The sequence below is a fragment of the Rhagoletis pomonella genome, unplaced genomic scaffold (assembly GCF_013731165.1).
Source record: "Rhagoletis pomonella isolate Grant_MI unplaced genomic scaffold, Rhpom_1.0 Rhpom_scaffold_00005, whole genome shotgun sequence".
Lineage (NCBI taxonomy): Eukaryota > Metazoa > Arthropoda > Insecta > Diptera > Tephritidae > Rhagoletis > Rhagoletis pomonella.
Window position 1 is genome coordinate 47,509,670 of NW_023458559.1, and position 18,705 is coordinate 47,528,374.

Genomic DNA, 18,705 nt, shown 5'->3' on the forward strand with positions numbered 1-18,705 from the left:
CAGCTTTGTTTGGCTATACACACAAAAACAAACCAGCTCATTACATAGTTTCAGTCTGTACTCCATTGCCCTGGACAGATTTCCACTAAGAGAAGCACACACCACTAAGGTAGAACTGGCGGATGTGGCTGATTGGATGGACTCATCTGGGTTTGGATTTAATTCTTAATATTACGGCTTTTCGTTGTACATAAAGCCTGGGAAATGTTATCAAATATAGCCTTATTATTATTACCATCCTTTTATTAGCTCGGGATGTAGCTATGTAATATTGATGCGCCTAAAAGATGCAGCGATTTCTATTCTCAAGTCACATACCTGAGGACAGTACGAATGGCAATTATAATAGGGAGGTTTTAGTTTTTTAAATTATAATTTTATTATGATAAGAACATGTATTTATGTATCCCTTTAAGCTGATTTGAAACAATATGTAAATAACTTTTGAAAACAAATAATAGCATCCTCAGTAACTGAAGCTACACAGCACCGGATTTTTAGTCTATTGGGTACCTACATATTTAGATTCTAATAACGGACACTATATGTCCCTTCAGTTCTCTCAATGCACACATATGTATGTACTACACTTAAAGCTGAAGGTAGGAGTAAGCTATGTGGTCAATCTGTTCTTCAAAGGATTCAGTTAACAAACTCCTTAATTAAGGTGAGATGACCCTCTAAAGTGTCACTAGATTACATTTGTCGCTGTTCCTTCCTCCATTAACTTCGCAAAATTATACTTTTGGGCACAAACGTCTGTCGTATTGTGAGCTACTAAATTCTATCATAAGTATTTTCTTTTACCTTGTCCCCTTATCTATTATGTTTTCAATTTAGACCCGAATACATTGTTTAGTAAAACGGACTTGCCCCTACATTTGGTACTATAAGAAAGGTACGTATATGCCCACACATAAGGATGTGGATTTTCAAGCCAATCGAAAAATAGGATAGGTATTATATTTTCTGATGCAATGATAAGTGGATTAATTAACTGATTAACTTCGAGAAAATAAACTCAGTCGAAGCATACAAGTGCCCGCGCCATAAAAATTGCATTTGTAACGGTAATGGTAAAGGCAATGCTAATGGTAATGGTACTGATAATAGTAATGGAAATGGTAATTGTAAAATTAATGGTAATTGTAATGGTAATGTTAATTGGAACGGTACTGGTAATGATAATGGAAATGATAATTGTAATGGTAATAGTAATTGTAATGGTAATAGTAATTGTAACTCTATGATAAGCGTCGCCTGGGTAAAAAATTGGCGTAAGCGCCACGATTTTTGTATATGAAATTGGATATAGCCTTTAGTTTCCGAGGTACTACTACAATTTTATCGTTAATTTAGAACAAATTTGGTAATGAATCGAATCGTCTTAAACTAATCAAGATCTTCCAAATGGCATTATTAATTTTTGGATACCTCCTTTAGTTTTCGAGAAATTGAGTAAAAAGTGTCGTTAATTGTAGTGTCATACAAAGTGGCTGCAAAATTGTTGACGGATGGCGCACACGACAGAATAAAATCTATCGTCGCAGTTTTGGAAAATTGCATTCTAAACTTCAGTCGAGATTTCCCAAAACTGCCGAAAGCAACAAACGACAATCTTTTACCCATGCGATGTATGGTAATGTGGGGTGAAGTACTTGGAATATATCCGCTGTATGGAATGCTTGTCGCAAAAGGCGTTTAAAATCCTTTGGTACGCGTGACTCCACAGCATGTTTGCATCTAGGGAATTGGGAAGATGACGGGGGGAATACTCTCTGAAACACCGACTACTCTGGCAGCAGGCCTAAACTCCACTCTGGCGGCAAACCATGTTATGGATAAATTTAAGGATTGTACTACAGGTGGCAAAAACACGAGTGGAAATCCACCCGCACTAGCGGCAGGTCATTGATTCTGCAGGGATCAAAACTCTCCAGTGTTTACGCGAAGGAGCGCATCCTGGATGAGAGGGGATTGACTTCGCCTCTTTACTCTTCTTCAGAGCCGGAACTAGACCCTCCAAGGGGTGGCTGCCGGAAATCCTCCTGCTGCTGTTTCTCCCAAGGTAGCACTGTTTACGAAGCTTGCTTCTACTGAAATCAGTGTCCTCTTGTGAGATGTAGCAGAATTCAAATCTGCTGGTGGGAAGTTAAAAGATAGGCCCGATGCTGTCTCGGAACGTAGTGATGACACTTGAAAGGATGCGGGCGTGGCAGGAGTTTATGCAGATAAGGAAAATTCCACTTTTTTTGTCTATAAAATGAAACAAAAGTGGCTACCCTGGCTTCAACCGAGGTTTCCGGCGGAGCGAAAGTAAGTGAGAGTAGACCCATTTATGCCCTGCTTTCAACGGCCTCGTTGACGGTAACCCAACGGGTGATAATATTTCATGAGAAACCTTGGCCAGTAAATGCAAGGCAAGTGCGACTAGCTTTTCGGTGTATATTGTCTTGTGGGCTAAACATTCCGATTGTGGGTACCAAACTCACGTTTGTTACTTCTAGAAGGCAATATGCTATTGACCTAACTCCATCCAACTCCCGGTAAGGTGGCCAATTTTATACTGGAGAGTAATGAGTGAGTATTTGCTCTCGGAATTTGCGATACAAGTTGGCTGTGCTTTAAGAAGGAGCTTCAGAACTCGCAGTCCAGACTGTTTGGCAACGAAACGCGGGTTAAATTTTAATACATTGTTTATTACTAATTATATACTTAAAAGTCCTATAATCTAGAAATGACGCTAATAAGTATAGCCTTTAAAAATATAGGACAGACTGGACTAGGAACGAATCCGTGTCAGCCTTTTTATTCCATTATTCGGTAGAAGATACCATTTGTACCAAAGTAATATTTGGTGGTGAAACAAGGATGAAAAATCTTATTTTACGACCATCAATGATATGGGTAATAACTCATTTCAGTCGAAGTTGTTTGATACGTCAAACTTATTGGATTTTTTCTTGTAAAACTAAAAGACTGATACCATACCAGATGTTGTTAAGTATATTCCCTAAATCCGAGATAACTTTTCTAAATATTGGAAAAATATCTACATACATATGTATCTTCACGAAAATTTTTAAAGACAATATAATAAAATTTCAGAGAACTGTAAATAAATTACGAGCTTCGAGTTCACCACAGAAAATCTGGCAACAAAATTTCGTATGCGAATTTCTTCAATAAACCTCAATCTTTTTCCATTTCACTCAACTGTCATTCGCATTACTTTTACTGATGACGTTTACTTGCTCCGAAAAAACGTCAATCATAATTTTTTTTTTAGATTTGTAAAACGTGAAAGGCTCAACTTTTCCAAATTTATTATACTTACTTCTAACGTTATAAAAAAGCAAACTATTGTGCTCAATATTTGCACATTTGCAGAAAGTTTGAAGAAAAAGAAAATAATTTGAAATAAATTAAAAATCTCCAGAATTTTCAAAGTTTTCGCGCAAATAAAATGTATAAATTCACGCATTTCGATAAGAAGCTTTGTCGCTTTTTGCGCCACAAATTCGATCTTGCGGTCGACGACTGCGACATTTACTCAATATGGCATTTTTGCCCGGGCACACGCTGGCGCGCAATCAAGAATTTCCTAATGGAGAGCTCATTGTGTCAAGCTGAATGGTTTCCGGTCATCTATTGGGTGGTGTTGGCGATCAGCACGCTGGGCACGGTGAGTGAAAAGATCAAGGCGTTAGGAGGAATTTGGTGAATTTTGTACTTCATTTTCTTTGCAGTTCTATAGCCTTAGCGAGTTCACCAGCCTCTATTGGGGTGGCCGCAAGCGCGTTTCCATGTGGCGTTCACGCAAATATTATGTCATACCATATGCGGTGTTGCGCAAATGTCGCCTTGTCGGTTCGCTAGTGATGCTCAATGCTTGGCTACTACTCTGGTACGCCGTAATAAATGTGAGTAAATGAACTTTTTTTCTGGCGGTTATGATTCTGTTTTTGAAGTCCTTAGCGCGGCGAAAGCCAACTGAGGTGGGAATTTGATATGTCTTCATGGATAAACTTACTTTATACACCGTTTTTTCTGAAATCGAGCGCTGAGATGCAGCGGAAGTTTTCTCTAATCTACTGTGACGTGTGTGCTCATTTACGTGACTTTGTGAGCAGTTCCCAGGCAAAAGTGTCTGCTATCCTAGAAATTGCCCCTCCCAAGGCGAGTGAATCGCAATTGCTTGGACAGTTGCTCTCGACGAGTAGGATTAAATACTTGGCAATGGACGTCAGATGCATGAACGCTTAAACTTCAGTTACTTCCCTAGATGAGTCTCCATAATATATTAGTAGAGAGGCCTATCTCTTTCTCTTTACTTTGGCCTGTTCAGTGTTAGCTTGGATAGTTCTATTTCTTTTTACATTCTAAGTTCTTGAAAAAGGCGAAAGGCGAACAGGTATTTTGGATATTCCTAGTGATTGTATGCATGCTTTGTAAAGCAGATCGCTTTATACGTGAATACATACAATCGTCAAGTGGATTGGGTTAGCATTTTTTCACAGGGTTTTCGCAGAAGCCAGAAGTGCCTTCTCGGGGTTCTAGAGCTATTAAAAAGATTGTCAGAACAGTTTTAATTTTTTTAAATTTAACTTTTTGGACTTAAAAAAATGTTTTTTGTGTGTAAAGGTATCCACACACTTGTGCGATTCTGTCGGTGCGAATCTGTTCCGACAAAAATTACAACAATTCCGTTAATAGTTTTAAATGAGGAACCTCACACTAGTTGCTGCAGCGATTTATTCGAACAATCACATTTATTCTTTTCGTCGTGCCGAAATCGCAGACCCACGCGTTCGGAGAACTAAAAATATTAATAGGCGGGCGTTGTAAAATTTAAACAAAAATTAACGTAAGAGGACAAAACAGTTGACTGCAAAAAAGCTAAGAATTTTATTGTTTGATGAAAATTATTTTTTGCTTGTTTGTAAGATAACATTTTTCACTGCGATAGCATCGTTTTAATTTTATCTTTTTTTTATTTTACTTTTTCGACTTAAAAGTTTTTTTGGCGTAATTTTGCGGAATTTTCTTTTTCTTTTTTCAGGAACTCTATAAATATTGAAAAGTTACTCAGTTTTAATTTTTATTGTTTTCAAACATTCATTAAAAAAATATTTTTTGCGTAATTTTGCATAACCCTTTTTTTCCTTTTCAAGATTTCTATAACTATTGAAAAACTTCTCGGAACCGTTTTATTTTTTTAATTCATTTTTTTCGACTCTTTTTTAAAAAATTTTTTTTTTCGGCATAATTTTGTAGGAAATTCCTTTTCCTTCTCAGGAGCTCTAGGACATTTGGGAAGCTACTCAGAACAGTTTAAAGTTTTTTAATTTTTTTTTCAAAAATTTATTTTTTTCCACTAAAAAAATATATTTTTGTGTAATTTTGCAGAACTTTCTTTTCCTTTTCAGGAACTCTAGAACTATTAAAAAGCCACTCGGAATAGTTTTAATTTAATTTTTTTTTATGTTTTTCGACTTTTTAAAGAAAAAACGCGTAATTTTGAATAATTTTCCGTTTCCTTCTCAGGAGCTTCTATTGAGAAGCTTGTCAGAATAGTCTTAATATTTATTTTTTTCAAAAATTTAACTTTTTCCACTTAAAAAAGTTTTTTTTTCGGCGTAATTTTGCATAATTTTCATTTTCTTTCTCAGGAACTCTAGAACTGTTGAAAGGCTACTCGGAATAGTTTTATGTTTTATTTTTCAAATATTCAACTCTTTCGACTTTTTTTGTAAAAATTATAATTTTGCAGAGCTTTTTTTTCTTTTCAGGAACTCTAGAACTAGTTAAATTCTGCGTTTTTGCCACATGTCTTATGCTGCGTGAATCTGGCATACACAAGTTTTGAAACAAGTTTTTTTTTTGTCAAAATATCCAGAACTTTTTTTTTCTTTTCTTAATATCAAAAGAGCCAGGAGAAATCGATATCTAACAAATTTTCTGTACCAAAAGTGTCATAATAGAGTGGGAAAGCGCGTCCATTTATACATACAGGTATTGGACCTTAATATTTCTATTGGATGCGCCGCATAACGATTGCTTTCACCGGTGACTAGTCATTGTTAGTGATGGACAGGTTTCTATGTACCCTCTAAGATCTTATCTAAGGATACATGAACCTTGCAGTAAATCCTGTAAGACTATAAAAGCGACCCTTCTCTAATTTGTAGGTATTCGCCTTGTACTTTCTGGTGGAGTCAAATATTTGGTCTGGATTCTAGATAGAAAACTTTCGTTGAAACCTACCACTGAGAATATAGTCAGTTGTCTAATATTGCTGGCCTTTTTAAAACATGAGCTGCCTCACTCATAAAGCAACGTTTTTCCTCTATGATCCTATATAAAAATTTATAGCATTCTACGGAGTCCTTTTCTGGTGGAGCGTTCTTGAAATTACCATGTTAGTTAGGCAGCTAGAGCATGTGGGATGAGCAGGTTTTATTGGGAAATTTGCCGTAGATCGAGCTTCCTTACTAGATCGCTGTCTGAATACTATACAATTTTTGGAAGCTTCGATTTCGTAGCTGATAACTTTAATTACTGCACATTTTGATTGGCTCTATTTATGTGGATTGGCTCCCAACAACTGGCATAGTCTCAAGGGATGGCAGAAGGGTCGATGGAGGTGCATTTTGTCGGAAGCTTTTTGTCAGTCTAATATTTAGACTTTCCGGCCGCCCTGTGTGTTTCCGACAGACGTAGCGGTCATGCCGTCGATTTACGGAGTCAACAGCAAGGAGATAAGGTTGTTCGTATTAACCCACAGCAGCGTGGCTAGCAAACTGGCTACAAAGCTAGAAAGGGCATACTAGGGGTAGTATCACCGAACAACAAGGAGTGAGAGCACTTTTGGCTACCTCTCTTGGACAAGAGATCCTCATTTCAGCTAAGAGAGAACTACAAATCAGATGAGGTGCAATCGTAAAGGCTTTCTGATACCAAAAATGGTAAAGAATTTTGTGTGACTAAGGAGCCTTCTGTTCTCGGCCTGTAGGGCGGAGCGGATTGGGTGTGTGGTGAGTCTCTGTCGTATTGAACTTTGTCGTATTTTAACACTGTAAGGAGGATGAAAACATGAGATTAGCTAGCGCTTTAGACAAATTGGCTTAAAATTCCATAATTTAAGTCCATTAAAACGCTTAATAAAAATCTATAAATGTTGTTCCAAAAAAAAAATAAGAAAAAAATGCTCAGAAAATTACTTTTCTAAATAACAATCCCTTATCTAAATATTTGCCAATCAGCATGCAGGGATTGAGTTATTATTTGGTTCATAAATTTTAAACTCACACACTATTTCAATATTTGTCTACATTCGGGCACATTTGTCTGTTGCATGTATGTATAAATGCTTATTGCAGTGCACACATGACATGCATTTGCTGCGCTATGAATATTCATTTAGTTGGCATTTCAACTTGTCAAATGTCATTTGAATTGCAATGCGAAATGCAAATTTGCCAACTACATATATGTAGAAATATTGCAATCAGGATTGCCGGTGCGCGTAAATATAGGCCAATAGCCAATAGCCGAGTAAGTATGTATTTACGCGGCTGCATATATGTATGTACATACATACAGTGGAGAGAAAAAATGAGTTATACATCGTGATTTTTTTTAAATATTTTTGTTATTTTTTTTTATAAAAATATGGTTCATGCTTAAACCAAAACCATATTAAGCAATCATTCAAACTTTGTACAGCGCTTATAAAGATTCATTAAAATTTGGAACTTAAAAAAAAAATAGTAAAATTTTACAGGCTATAAAATTGCATATGCAAAAATTTTTTTAAAACTCTGATTAAAGTGTTCAAATTCAATGAAAATTTGTTGAATTTTGCTAAGCTTTGTATAAAGTTTGAAAATTTGATTTATATGGTTTTGGTTAAAGCATGAACCAAATTTTTATAAAAAGATAACAAAAAAATTATCTTTAAGAACCTTTCAAATATTTAAAAACAAAATCACCATTTACTCATTTGTGCTCCCCACTGTATGTAGCTCCATTATATAGTGGGAAATTGTATCGTTTTTCAGTTGACACAACCATCGATGTGTTTTCGGTTGTTGAATGCAGTGGCGCGAATTTACTTAACCACCTTTCAGTTTGATTGATGCGCTCGCGGTGTATAGTGCAGCTGCCCTTCAAATAAAAGTCGATGGCAGCTGCTCCTACGATTTTTAGTGTGCTTCTTATAGTTAATACTCAAATGGAAGTACTTACAGTAGGGTGGTCCTTAACGTACGAGTATCAACAGCATGCGATCCCTTTTATTTTGTTTTACATACAGAATAGACATCAAAGAAAATTTAAAAATTAAAGAGAAGTTTTAGGGCTCGCCATCTGGGTTTTGAAAAAAATTTATATTTTTAATCCCAAAAATTCTAAAAGTTTTTATTTGGACCAGCTATATCAGCAAACTTCTGAATTTATGTTAGATTTAAAGTAAATATTACGCAGAATTTTTGAGATTTTTTTTAATTTAAATTATTCAAACCCCAGTACCCTACTCCTAAAGCTTTTTTAAAATTTTGACATTTTTGTGTATGTCCTTATTTTGCATCTATGTACGTGGAACAAGATACAGGGGCGCGTGTCCTACACAATATAAAGATGTTGACATCTTAAGGACAACCCTAACCTACAATGTTACGACGTCTCAGAATGACACATATTAATGGTGAAATGGTATTGAAAACTCATCTGACAATGTTTACGAAATTGAATTATGTACAGTGCTGGAAAAATAAATAGGTTAACAAATTTTTCCAATATTTTTTCTTTATTTAATATTTACTGTTTGTTTATAAAATTAAAGCTCATTATCTAACAAAAACCCATACAAATTCATATTTCAAACTTTGTGCAAAAATTATAAAAATTCTGCAAAATTTTCATCTAAATTTTCAACTTTGTGATAAAATTTTTTCGATTTTTTTCGAACATGCATGCATGTGTACTTTTATAAAAATGTCGCGTCCTTTTTTATTTTTCCAGCAATGTACATAAAAAATTTTTAATAATATTGCAATGAAAATAGTTAGTTTCTGAAAAATTGTTATGAGTTGTCAATGTTTGATCATAGATATGTAGTTTTTTATGAGACTCTTTTCCACGAGAGAAGTACATTCGATGGTTTGCCATTGGGCGGTATGAATAAAAACTAAGCAATTGCTTTTTCTTAAAATTCCGGACCTTTTACTATAATTATTTAAATAAATTTGAGATAAGAGTCTGAAATTTCAAGAAAAAGCAACAGCTCAGTTTTTATTCATACGGCTTATTGTCAGCCGAAGGGTGGTCGCTATAATAAAACAATTTTTGTTTTTTTTTGGATGTTGCTCGAACCAGGGATCGAACCTTGGTCGTGCCGTTTGAAGTACGCAGCTCTTAGCAGAAAAACCAATACGCTTAATTTTTTTAACAGTAAGAAATCCTCTCTAGGTGTACATGTACATATTCATCTAAAGGTCGACCACAGCAAGGGAATTATTACCTACTATGAATGTGTTTGAGGAAAGCGAAAAAAAAAATTCTCTTTCTGCTTTGTGCCGCCCTACATATAGTAAATCCTCTGCGCGGCATTTGAAATCCTCGCTATTTTAGCTGCTGCCAAGCGGTTTTACCTCAATGGTGCAGCGCAAAAAACTGTTTTGCAATTTTTTTCGCATTTACTTTTCATCTCCTTTATCTTTTTTGCAGTGACCTTTCCATTTTTCTGCACTCATAACCGCCAATTGCGTTGTCATATACGTTGCAAGCACCCACCGCTGTTCCAACACACACAAATACATACGAGCGAAATCTCCCAACACAATGCTACCGACATTTTTTTTATTCTCTCTTTTTTACCCCTACATATTTTTCATATTTCATATAACAACTTTTTTCTCTTTCCCCTATCTTTTTTCAATCACCCATACACACACAGGTTTCGCCGGGTCACATGACGCCATGGCTTACCATCAATATGTTTGTGCTGAGCTTTGAACTCATCGCCTGGCTGGTAGAGGTATTGGTTGGCGCTACAAAATTAGATCTGCACACCCTCTTCACTTTCACCCTGCCTGTGGCCAATTACCTGTTTGTGCGCTGTGTTCACAATGTTTTCCAGAGTGCCATCGAAACGAATGATGTCGATGATTTGCGGCTGTGGAAGCGTGGTTTCAAGTGATTCGGTAGCGTGAAGCAAGTAAGGCAGTGCATCAAAAATATGCTAGTCCAACAGTTGAATGTATGCATGTAATATGTTTGTAGCTTGTACCTCTGTGGTTTCTTTTACGTGTTTTCGGTAGTAAGTGTTAAAATTTTGAATGAAATAAATGAATTATGGCAAGGGGTTGCAAGGTACGGAGTATAAAAATATGTGGAAAATATTTTAAGTCTTTTAGTTTTGTTTTCATTTAAAGCACGGTGACATCTTAATATTGAAATTTTATTTTTGTTAACTAAAATAAATAAAATATTTTTCGGCTATAGATCAGCTCATTGCTGCTGTAGTTTTGCTCCCTAAAGTACGCAAAGTTAAATTTGTAAAACATGGAGTAGTTAATTTCATTCCTCACAAGAACGAACGAACATGAAATTCACCATTTGCTTATGAAATTATTCGAGGGTGTTTTTCAGAGGCGCGTAATAGAAGAAAATATATTCAGATTATGTAGTTTCAAACTAAAAAATTGAATTGGTTATAAGGAAAAATTTAAAAGACGTCCAATTTCCGACTACGAGATCAAGCAGTTCTGCCTTCCAAAACGTCGAGAGTTTCGACTTCACATGAGCTCTGAGAAAATTATCTAGACTCATAAAATCGCACTATCTCAGTGGTCAATCGACTGGCCCATTTAGAGATATATCACGTTTATCAAATGTTTCCCTCAACAAGTCGATTTATTGAAGCGCTATATGGCATATGACGCCGCACAGTGGGAGAGTTCCATATAAAATGTGGCAAAAAGTAGTAAAGGTGCTCCGATTTTGCTGAAAATTGTAACGTGGGGTAGGAGGGAATAAATATAACAAATTGTTGTATTCAGCAGACTGGCAAGCCCACTACACTAGGGGGCGGATATGATAATTTTTATCTGATTTCAATGAGATTCAATTTGTGACTTACCGCCAAGGTAAAAGGTGAATCTCGATTGGTAAGCATTTTTCGAGATTCACCACTTACCTTCTAGTTTACAGAATGCATTACTTTAACCTAGGCATGTCATTGGAGGTAAGCGAAAAAGTGTAAAATTTGTTAACCACTGCATTACTGGTAATGCAATGGGAAACAGAAAAGTGTAAAATTTCGTCCTGAGGCATATTGTATTCGCAAGCGCTATTTTGACGCAAATTTATTTATGATAAAATGGCAAAGCAAGCAGAGAAAAATTACTAATAGCTTTACTAGATCGGACCGATTTTTGATCCTTTAATCGCTATAGGAAACTAGAGCTTCTAAAAAACGCTCTTAATAAAGATAGGTTCCAGGATCGCTAAATTCATTTTGGGAACCTGCACCATTCTGTTATCTCAGTTGGTCCTCTCCGAGGGCCATAGTTACTGAGTGGGTACACTATGAATGCAGTAAGTACTGGGGAACGGTAAGGAGGGCTATAGGCGGGCCAAGCTGTTCGGCTAACCTTTCAACAGAAAGGATAATTTGTTAGAAAACTGAAATGACATCAAGTCAAAGGACTGGTCACAACTCACTGCGATTCCACTTGCACCGAATAGATAATCACACAGAGTCCGATTTCCGGCTCTGCTTTGAAGACGATGAAACTTTAAAATATATTCTCTGTTATTTACCGGCTTGCAAGACAAATATTGGTCCATTTGTTATAAAGGATTCGCCTAACGAGACCCATTAGGATTCATTAGAGAAGCCGAAGTTATCTTGGGCACACTGAGTTCCAGAGTCTATCTTTAAGCGATACAAAAATCTTTCAGGACTCGGTGTATCTTGTTTTGCCATACCCCAGCACTAACTAGGATAGGTTCCAAATAACTGTACAGATAATGTAAAGATGAACTTATCTCTGCAGTCATCGAGCAAATATTTTTATTATTTAACGTGAAATAAATGCAGCTGAAATGGGGTCGAAAGTCTATAGTATTTAGAAGTTATTATGAATATACATATGTATTTTCAACAAAAAATTTTAAGTAGTGAATATGATACCAGATTTTTATTTCATCATCAACAATTGCCGCATCCTATTTAAGCCCATATATGAGGCATTCCTTTTAAGTCGCACGGATTGCATAAAAAAATTATGTCATGTCTCCGATTCATGGGCGCGGAAAGTTTAGGACTAGAGTTAAGAAAACCTAAATTTTATTTTTGATTCGTGCCGAAACTTTTTTAATCAAAGAATCTTCTATGTAGAAATGAGCGTGATCAAAATCCAAAAATTTAGATTTTATTGTGGATTTCGGCAGATCGTCTGTATTGCGGAACAGATGTTGTTAACGAATGGATATTCTGCCGAAATCCCCAATAAAATCTGCGTTTTCTTAACTTAAGTTCTAAAATTGCAACGCCCATTTCTGGCGATTTTTCGCCTTAAAGAAAAATCTGCCCGAAAAAAACTTTTGAATGGGTGGGTATTCTTTCGGAATTTCCAATAAAATATACATTTTTGCAAAAATACGATTTTTGACTTCTTGCGAAGTATATCTCATCACAAGTTTTGGTAAACAAATTACAAAAAATTGTTGACTTTTACAAACTAAAAGATCTCGTCATAAAAAAATTATTATTTTAAAATTAGTACTTGAAAACCCCAATTCTTTTTGAGCATGGTTTTTAAAGAGAATTAAACAAGGATTACGATGGTATGGTCAGGCGCGCTTGCTGGTTGGTCGCTGATATTTGTTCAGTCTTTGTAAATGTCTTTATACTAGGGTTGTTCACACTTGCCTGATTATCTGGTTAAAAATTATTATTCTGTAGTGTATGTTATTGTTGTAAGCTGAATAAAAAATATAACCAAATAACCAGATAACCTGATAAACAGGCAAGTGTGAACAACCACACTGATTTAATTACGAATGCCAGCAGACTTTCTGATGAAGTTTTCCAGCCAATTTCACGAAAGCAATTTCAGTGAAAAATTATTTTAATTTTTTGAATTTTATATGGAAATTGACAGAAAATAAAAAATCATTTTCGATTTAAATTGCTGGTGAAACCGGCTGTAAGCCATTAAAGAAGAGTACGTCGAGAAACCGGAGACGCTTTTCCTTTCGTAATGCTGGGTACTATCATTCAAAGAGTTGAAGAGGCCCACCTGCTGCTGCTAGCTGCCCTGTCCATCTACTCACCTCATGTAAGTAAGAATCCCGGGGAGGCTGTATGTTTTGAGCTGCTTTGATTGACTAAGAATATGCTGTCGATGAGAGTGTAGGGATCTCTGGTATTCCCGAACGCACTTTGAGTTAGTCATTACTGGCGCCGGAGCATTGTTTGAGGCCGAGGGGCCCAGCGGCCTTTCCATTTTGTCAATTGCATATACCTAGAGTATGCTTTATTGATCTCCAAGCCTATAAGCCAATTGCTGTTTCAATTTCCATTTTGGAGGCGTATTCGCCACGATCCTTGCCATTTGTTGGCAACCTTAGACAATGTGAATTTTATGAAATCCCTCCGAAAAAAAACTGTGGGTTTATAAATAAAGTGAAACCCAAAAGCGGTAAAAGTTTATTATGCCTTCCCTCAGCAACTTGAAACAATTTATAAAGCATTCTCTTTTCCATAATCATTTAAAACAAATTGAGCATTTTTATTAACGATGGCTATTAAAACTGCATGCAGCACTTGAAAATACATACATATTTAGCTTATATATTTTTAAATTCTAGTTGGACACAGCTACAGAAATTGGAAAATTTATAAAATCACAGTTAATAGGTGTAGAAAAAGTTAGTCCTTCTTTTGCCAAACTAATTACAAATACACGAATGTAACCTAATCCTATTGCTACAAATGTGCCTTAGTTTTCTGGCAGTAATGTTAAAATGTGCATGTGCTTGTGTACAGTTAACTGTCAGCAACTAACACTTGACCTCATTGGGGGTGCCTTGTCTACAAGTTTTTTTAGTTTGTTGCAACATTTGTACTATAAATACAAATACAAGCACAGTTACAACCAAATTTAAACACTTACAATTGTGTATTCTACACAACGCGTGCTGACAAAAAGAACCCAAAAGTGCTTTGAAATGGGGAAAAAGGGATATGGGGGAAAGAGAGAAGAAAGCAAATGTGCATGCAGTCGACTATAAAAACCACAAACCGTAATAATGGGCCAAACAGGAAACATTGCAAGGCATTGTGGCTAGAAAGATTAAAAAAATAAAATAAAATTTTACAAGCAGTGCTGTTGTTCTTTTTGGTTTGCTTTATTTTTGAATTTTATTTTTGTTTCAGTAGCAAGTGGCACTTAACGGCCCATTACGAAACGAACGCAAAAAAGGGTTAGGCAAAAAGTGCCAATAATGACAACCGGAAATATGTACCTACATAAATAGTAGTAGTAAAATTAATTGTAAATCAAAAAATAGCAGCAATCGCAATAACCACAACCACACATTTTTTAAACAGGTAAACATATTTAACTACGCTTACATATATAAAATGCAAAGTAACTTCTTTTAACTCAGAGTAAGTATTTTAGAATTTTAGAATTTTTCTACATAGCCGAATAAAACCAAAGCAATTAGAAAAAATATTTTTAAAACAGAGACAATAACCAAAGGGAAATTCATTGGACAAGTGCATTTGGTCCATGGTTCTAGAATAATAAACTAATGACCCTACAACCACCCATCTTTTAGGTGGTAGTGTTCGCAATTTCGAGAATATATTTTTGTTAGTTAGATAAATAGTTAGTAGGGTATAGCAGAACAAGGGACATTGTCACCTAAAAAATCGTATGCATATATCCGGCCGAAAAGTCTCTAATGCTTATGGGCCCATAGAAATTCATCTCCTATATCGTCGTTTAAAGTACAAAACCGCGTATCGTCATTCTGCAAAACCGCGTAACTGACATTGGCTGCCAAAAATTGGATTTACTCACACAAGCTCTTGGGTCAATCCTTATCCATTCGTCCTGAAATATACTAGCCAGAAATGCGATTGTTTTATAAAAAAGGGAACCAGAAAATAGAAAATAATTTCTACAACTTCACATACGCGGTTTTGCATTTTGCTGATAGGCGGTTTTGCACTTTAAACGACGATATGGAGAACAATAATCCTGAAAATCCTATGAGATCATCGAGAACGAAAATGGCCACGTCCATTCGATAAAATATGTTCCGATATTCATCATCATCAAGGCAGAGCCGGAATTGTGTCTCAACAACTTTATTACCTGCGATGCAGTAGTGATCTTGGTCGCATTATAATGTTAATGAATTTCTTAATGCCATGAATTGAAGAATATGAATATGACAAGTTTTAAAGAGCCCTAAATGCCGGAAAAGGTGTTTTCAAAAAATTTTTATACCCGAACGCACTTGTGCACAAGGGTATTATAACTTTGTTCACATAACGGTTGTTTGTAACAGACAAAACGAATCGAGATAGATATAAATAAATGTATATTTAAATGATCAGAATTAGATAACGATTATTTTTGATCAAAAATGAAAAAAAACATATTGAGTAATGATCACTTTTCACCGATAAAATCAAAATCATAAAATAACAATTAAAACTTATATAAAAAATAAAAATGATAATATAACGATTTGGCAATCATTTTACAATAAAAATCCTTCATAATAACGTTTATTTTCGGTCCCTGGTTCTTCGATCACTATTACTGATTGCGTAATGACTTTTATTGTTTTTTTTTTTTTGATAGAGATAAAAATAATTATTGAGTGTATTATTCCACTCAAAATCGGAACCGAGAATGCGTTCCAATTTTGGTTTAGTTCCGCACAAGAACAAAGTGCAATAACAAGAACGTTTCCACAAAAGAACCAAATGGGAAAAAAGTATTAAGAGCAGTTTGAACGGGAACAAAATTAGAACAAAATGCGATCAAAACTGTCGGGAACGTACTCAAGAAGAACAGAATGAGAAAGAAGTTATGGAGAATGTTTTCAAAGGGGACCAAATAAGAACAAAACCATGGGGAACGTTCTGATAGAGAACAAATCAAGAACACAAGTTTTTAGAACTTAAAGTTAAGAATGAGAGGGGCGGCCGAGTGTTGGGATGAAAAATCGTGTGTTTCAGTGAGAGCCACAATTGTTAATTCTAAGCCAGAGGAAAGCTGGAGCATTTCGACTTCCACATCGCTTATTAGTGTGAACTGTCCATTTTAGGAAAATTTTTCGTTTTCTTTGCAAGCAAAGTTCGTGTCTTAAGTCTTTCGTTGACTTGATTTGCATAGATATTTTTTTTGGATTAATTTTATTTTTAAAATATTTCAAACTAATGAACGCTATGGGGAAATTTTTGTTAGCGCTTCCATTTTGCGCATATAGTTCAGAAAGGTTTGTTCCTGTTTCGTTCTCTGTCAGACAGTTACTATGGCTTTAGCTTACAAATTGTTATTCGAGAAAAAGTTCCTTATACTTCTGTTCTCGTTCAGTTCCTTTCCAAAACGTTCCGAAGGCCTTTGATCCCATTTTGTTCTCCTTAAAATGCTCCCCAAAGTATGGTTCGCATTTTGTTCTCTTTGGGAACGTTCCACGGGGTTTTGATCTTACATAATTCCAATTGAGAACGTTCTCGACAGTTTTGCTCTCATTTTTGCTTTGGTTTTGAAGCGTTCTTGGGAGCGACACTACGAAAACGACGTTTAGTTTCAGTTATACCCTTTGTTCTCTTTGATCACTGATAAATTTTAAAACTTAATAACTTCATGTCCATCGTACAAGATCAGGTTACATGCTACATACATACATTATACTACAGTACTACATTATTATAGTGAGATTTAAAGATCGTACACCAGAAGGGTTCGAAGGAAGTTTGAAAGGAATGTTCACGAAACTGTGGCAAAGCATGATATAATATCCTGACGCATCGTTTCGATCCAAGCAACGGGATCCGTTGGCAGTATTACTGAAAGCCTCGTAGATGTTAAAGAAGGCACTTCTTTAGACTCTATAACTCTTTCGATGTTTCTTAGCAAATATTGTAGGAACGAATATGCTGATTTCTCTTCGTTTAATCAAACTGAGTAGGGGGTATAGAAGTGAGTGGGGCTACTCAATTTATACCTAATATATAGGTCCAAAAAATTTAGCAATCAGAAGTGAGGCTTGAAGAGCTATTTGACTTAGTGAAGACAGAGGTCCTCTAGCTTAATTTAAGAAAAACAATATTACTGATATCTTCTTTCGAGTATGCGGTAGGCATTTTCAGTTGAAAAATGCAATATTTAGCCTAAGTTTGGACGCATTTTCTAAAGGTAAGGACAATAAATTATATAGGTCGCTCCATTGTCTAGTATATTTGCTATATATAGGATTTATAATAAATATGCATCGTCCACATCAGTACTCACATTAATGACTGCACGAGCTATGAAGAAGGCCACTTCCGCTTTGCACATAGCATCGAATTGCTGGAAATAAATTTATAAACAGCATTATCATTCTTAAATTTATATTTAGATGATGGATTGTATGGATGGGGCGTTCTATACCAAAATAAATAGGGTTCACACTTCATATATTTGATTTGTATAAAAGTTTTAGGGTTGATGGATAAACATAAATAAGAAATAAATATGAAATTTGAGCTTGATTAATGCATTTTTAAAAACTTTACAGCACAAAAACAAAAACAAATCGATTTAATAGTTTTGCAAATCTCTCGAGAACGGGGCGATGAAAAATTAAAACAAAAACACATACACACATCAAAATTCTTTATGAAAAGAAATATTAAAAATTGTTTTTTTTCATTTTTCACATACAAATTTTTTTATAAAAAAATTGAAAAAAAAAATCACAATGGTAGCTCTGAGTATTGCACACTATTTAAGTATAGTATTACGGGGTGCACTCTACAATAATCTGAGTTATGATTTTTTTTACACCGAAGTTGAGTAAAATGCGTAAATTACAAATTTTGTTTTGTAGCCCTTTAAATTTTAATATTATGAGGTCCAAGTTTCAAGCTACTGCAAAATTGCATTGATTTTTAATATTTTTTATGCTGACGGATTTTTGCACTTTTTTCCTATGAAAGAAAATGCGCAAAACCGTTTTCAAAGAAAACTAAAAATTAACGTCAGTTTTGTAATCGCTTAAGACTTGCAATTTATTATGCTAAAATTAAATGGGCTATAAAACTGAATACTCAAAAAAAATTCTAAAAAACTTTCAAAAGATTGTAAATTTGTAATGTTCTCATTTTACTCAACTTTGGTGTAAAATAAAATTATTACTCAAATTATTGTAGAGTGCACCCCGTAATACATACTTAAATATTGCGCAATACTCAGAGCTACCATTGCAATTTTTTTTTAAATTTTTTTTTAGAAGGCGTATTTTCAAAAACTATTTTTTTTATCAAAAAATTTGTATGTGAAAAATTTTTCAAGAAAAAAATTAATTTTTTTAAATACTTCTTTTCATAGAGAAGCTTGATGTGTGTATGTGTGATTTTTTTTTTCATTTTTTCCTCGCTCCCGCTCAAATTAAATCGATTTT

At 35.0% G+C, this 18,705-nt stretch overlaps 2 protein-coding genes across 2 annotated transcripts in view; one reads left to right on the forward strand and one right to left on the reverse strand.

The window, feature by feature from the left end:
• The window catches only part of LOC118739078, a 79,059-nt gene that overhangs the window by 34,458 nt on the left and 25,896 nt on the right, over positions 1-18,705 (reverse strand). The window contains exon 5 of the mRNA XM_036470198.1: positions 17,553-17,612. Coding sequence (XP_036326091.1) covers positions 17,553-17,612 — 60 coding nt within the window. The remainder of the gene's footprint in view (positions 1-17,552; positions 17,613-18,705) is intronic.
• LOC118739079 lies at positions 3,467-10,201 on the forward strand. The gene is made up of 3 exons (XM_036470200.1): positions 3,467-3,685; positions 3,750-3,923; positions 9,959-10,201. Exons 1-3 carry the CDS (start codon positions 3,467-3,469, stop codon positions 10,199-10,201), a joined length of 636 nt encoding a protein of 211 aa, XP_036326093.1.

Bases quoted from the DNA above. Each gene is read 5' to 3' on its own strand.
- LOC118739079 (XM_036470200.1), top strand. From the start codon at position 3,467: ATGTATAAATTCACGCATTTCGATAAGAAGCTTTGTCGCTTTTTGCGC. The intron at 3,686-3,749 runs GTGAGTGAAAAG...TTTTCTTTGCAG, and splicing joins CGATCAGCACGCTGGGCACG to TTCTATAGCCTTAGCGAGTT. The intron at 3,924-9,958 runs GTGAGTAAATGA...ATACACACACAG, and splicing joins TCTGGTACGCCGTAATAAAT to GTTTCGCCGGGTCACATGAC.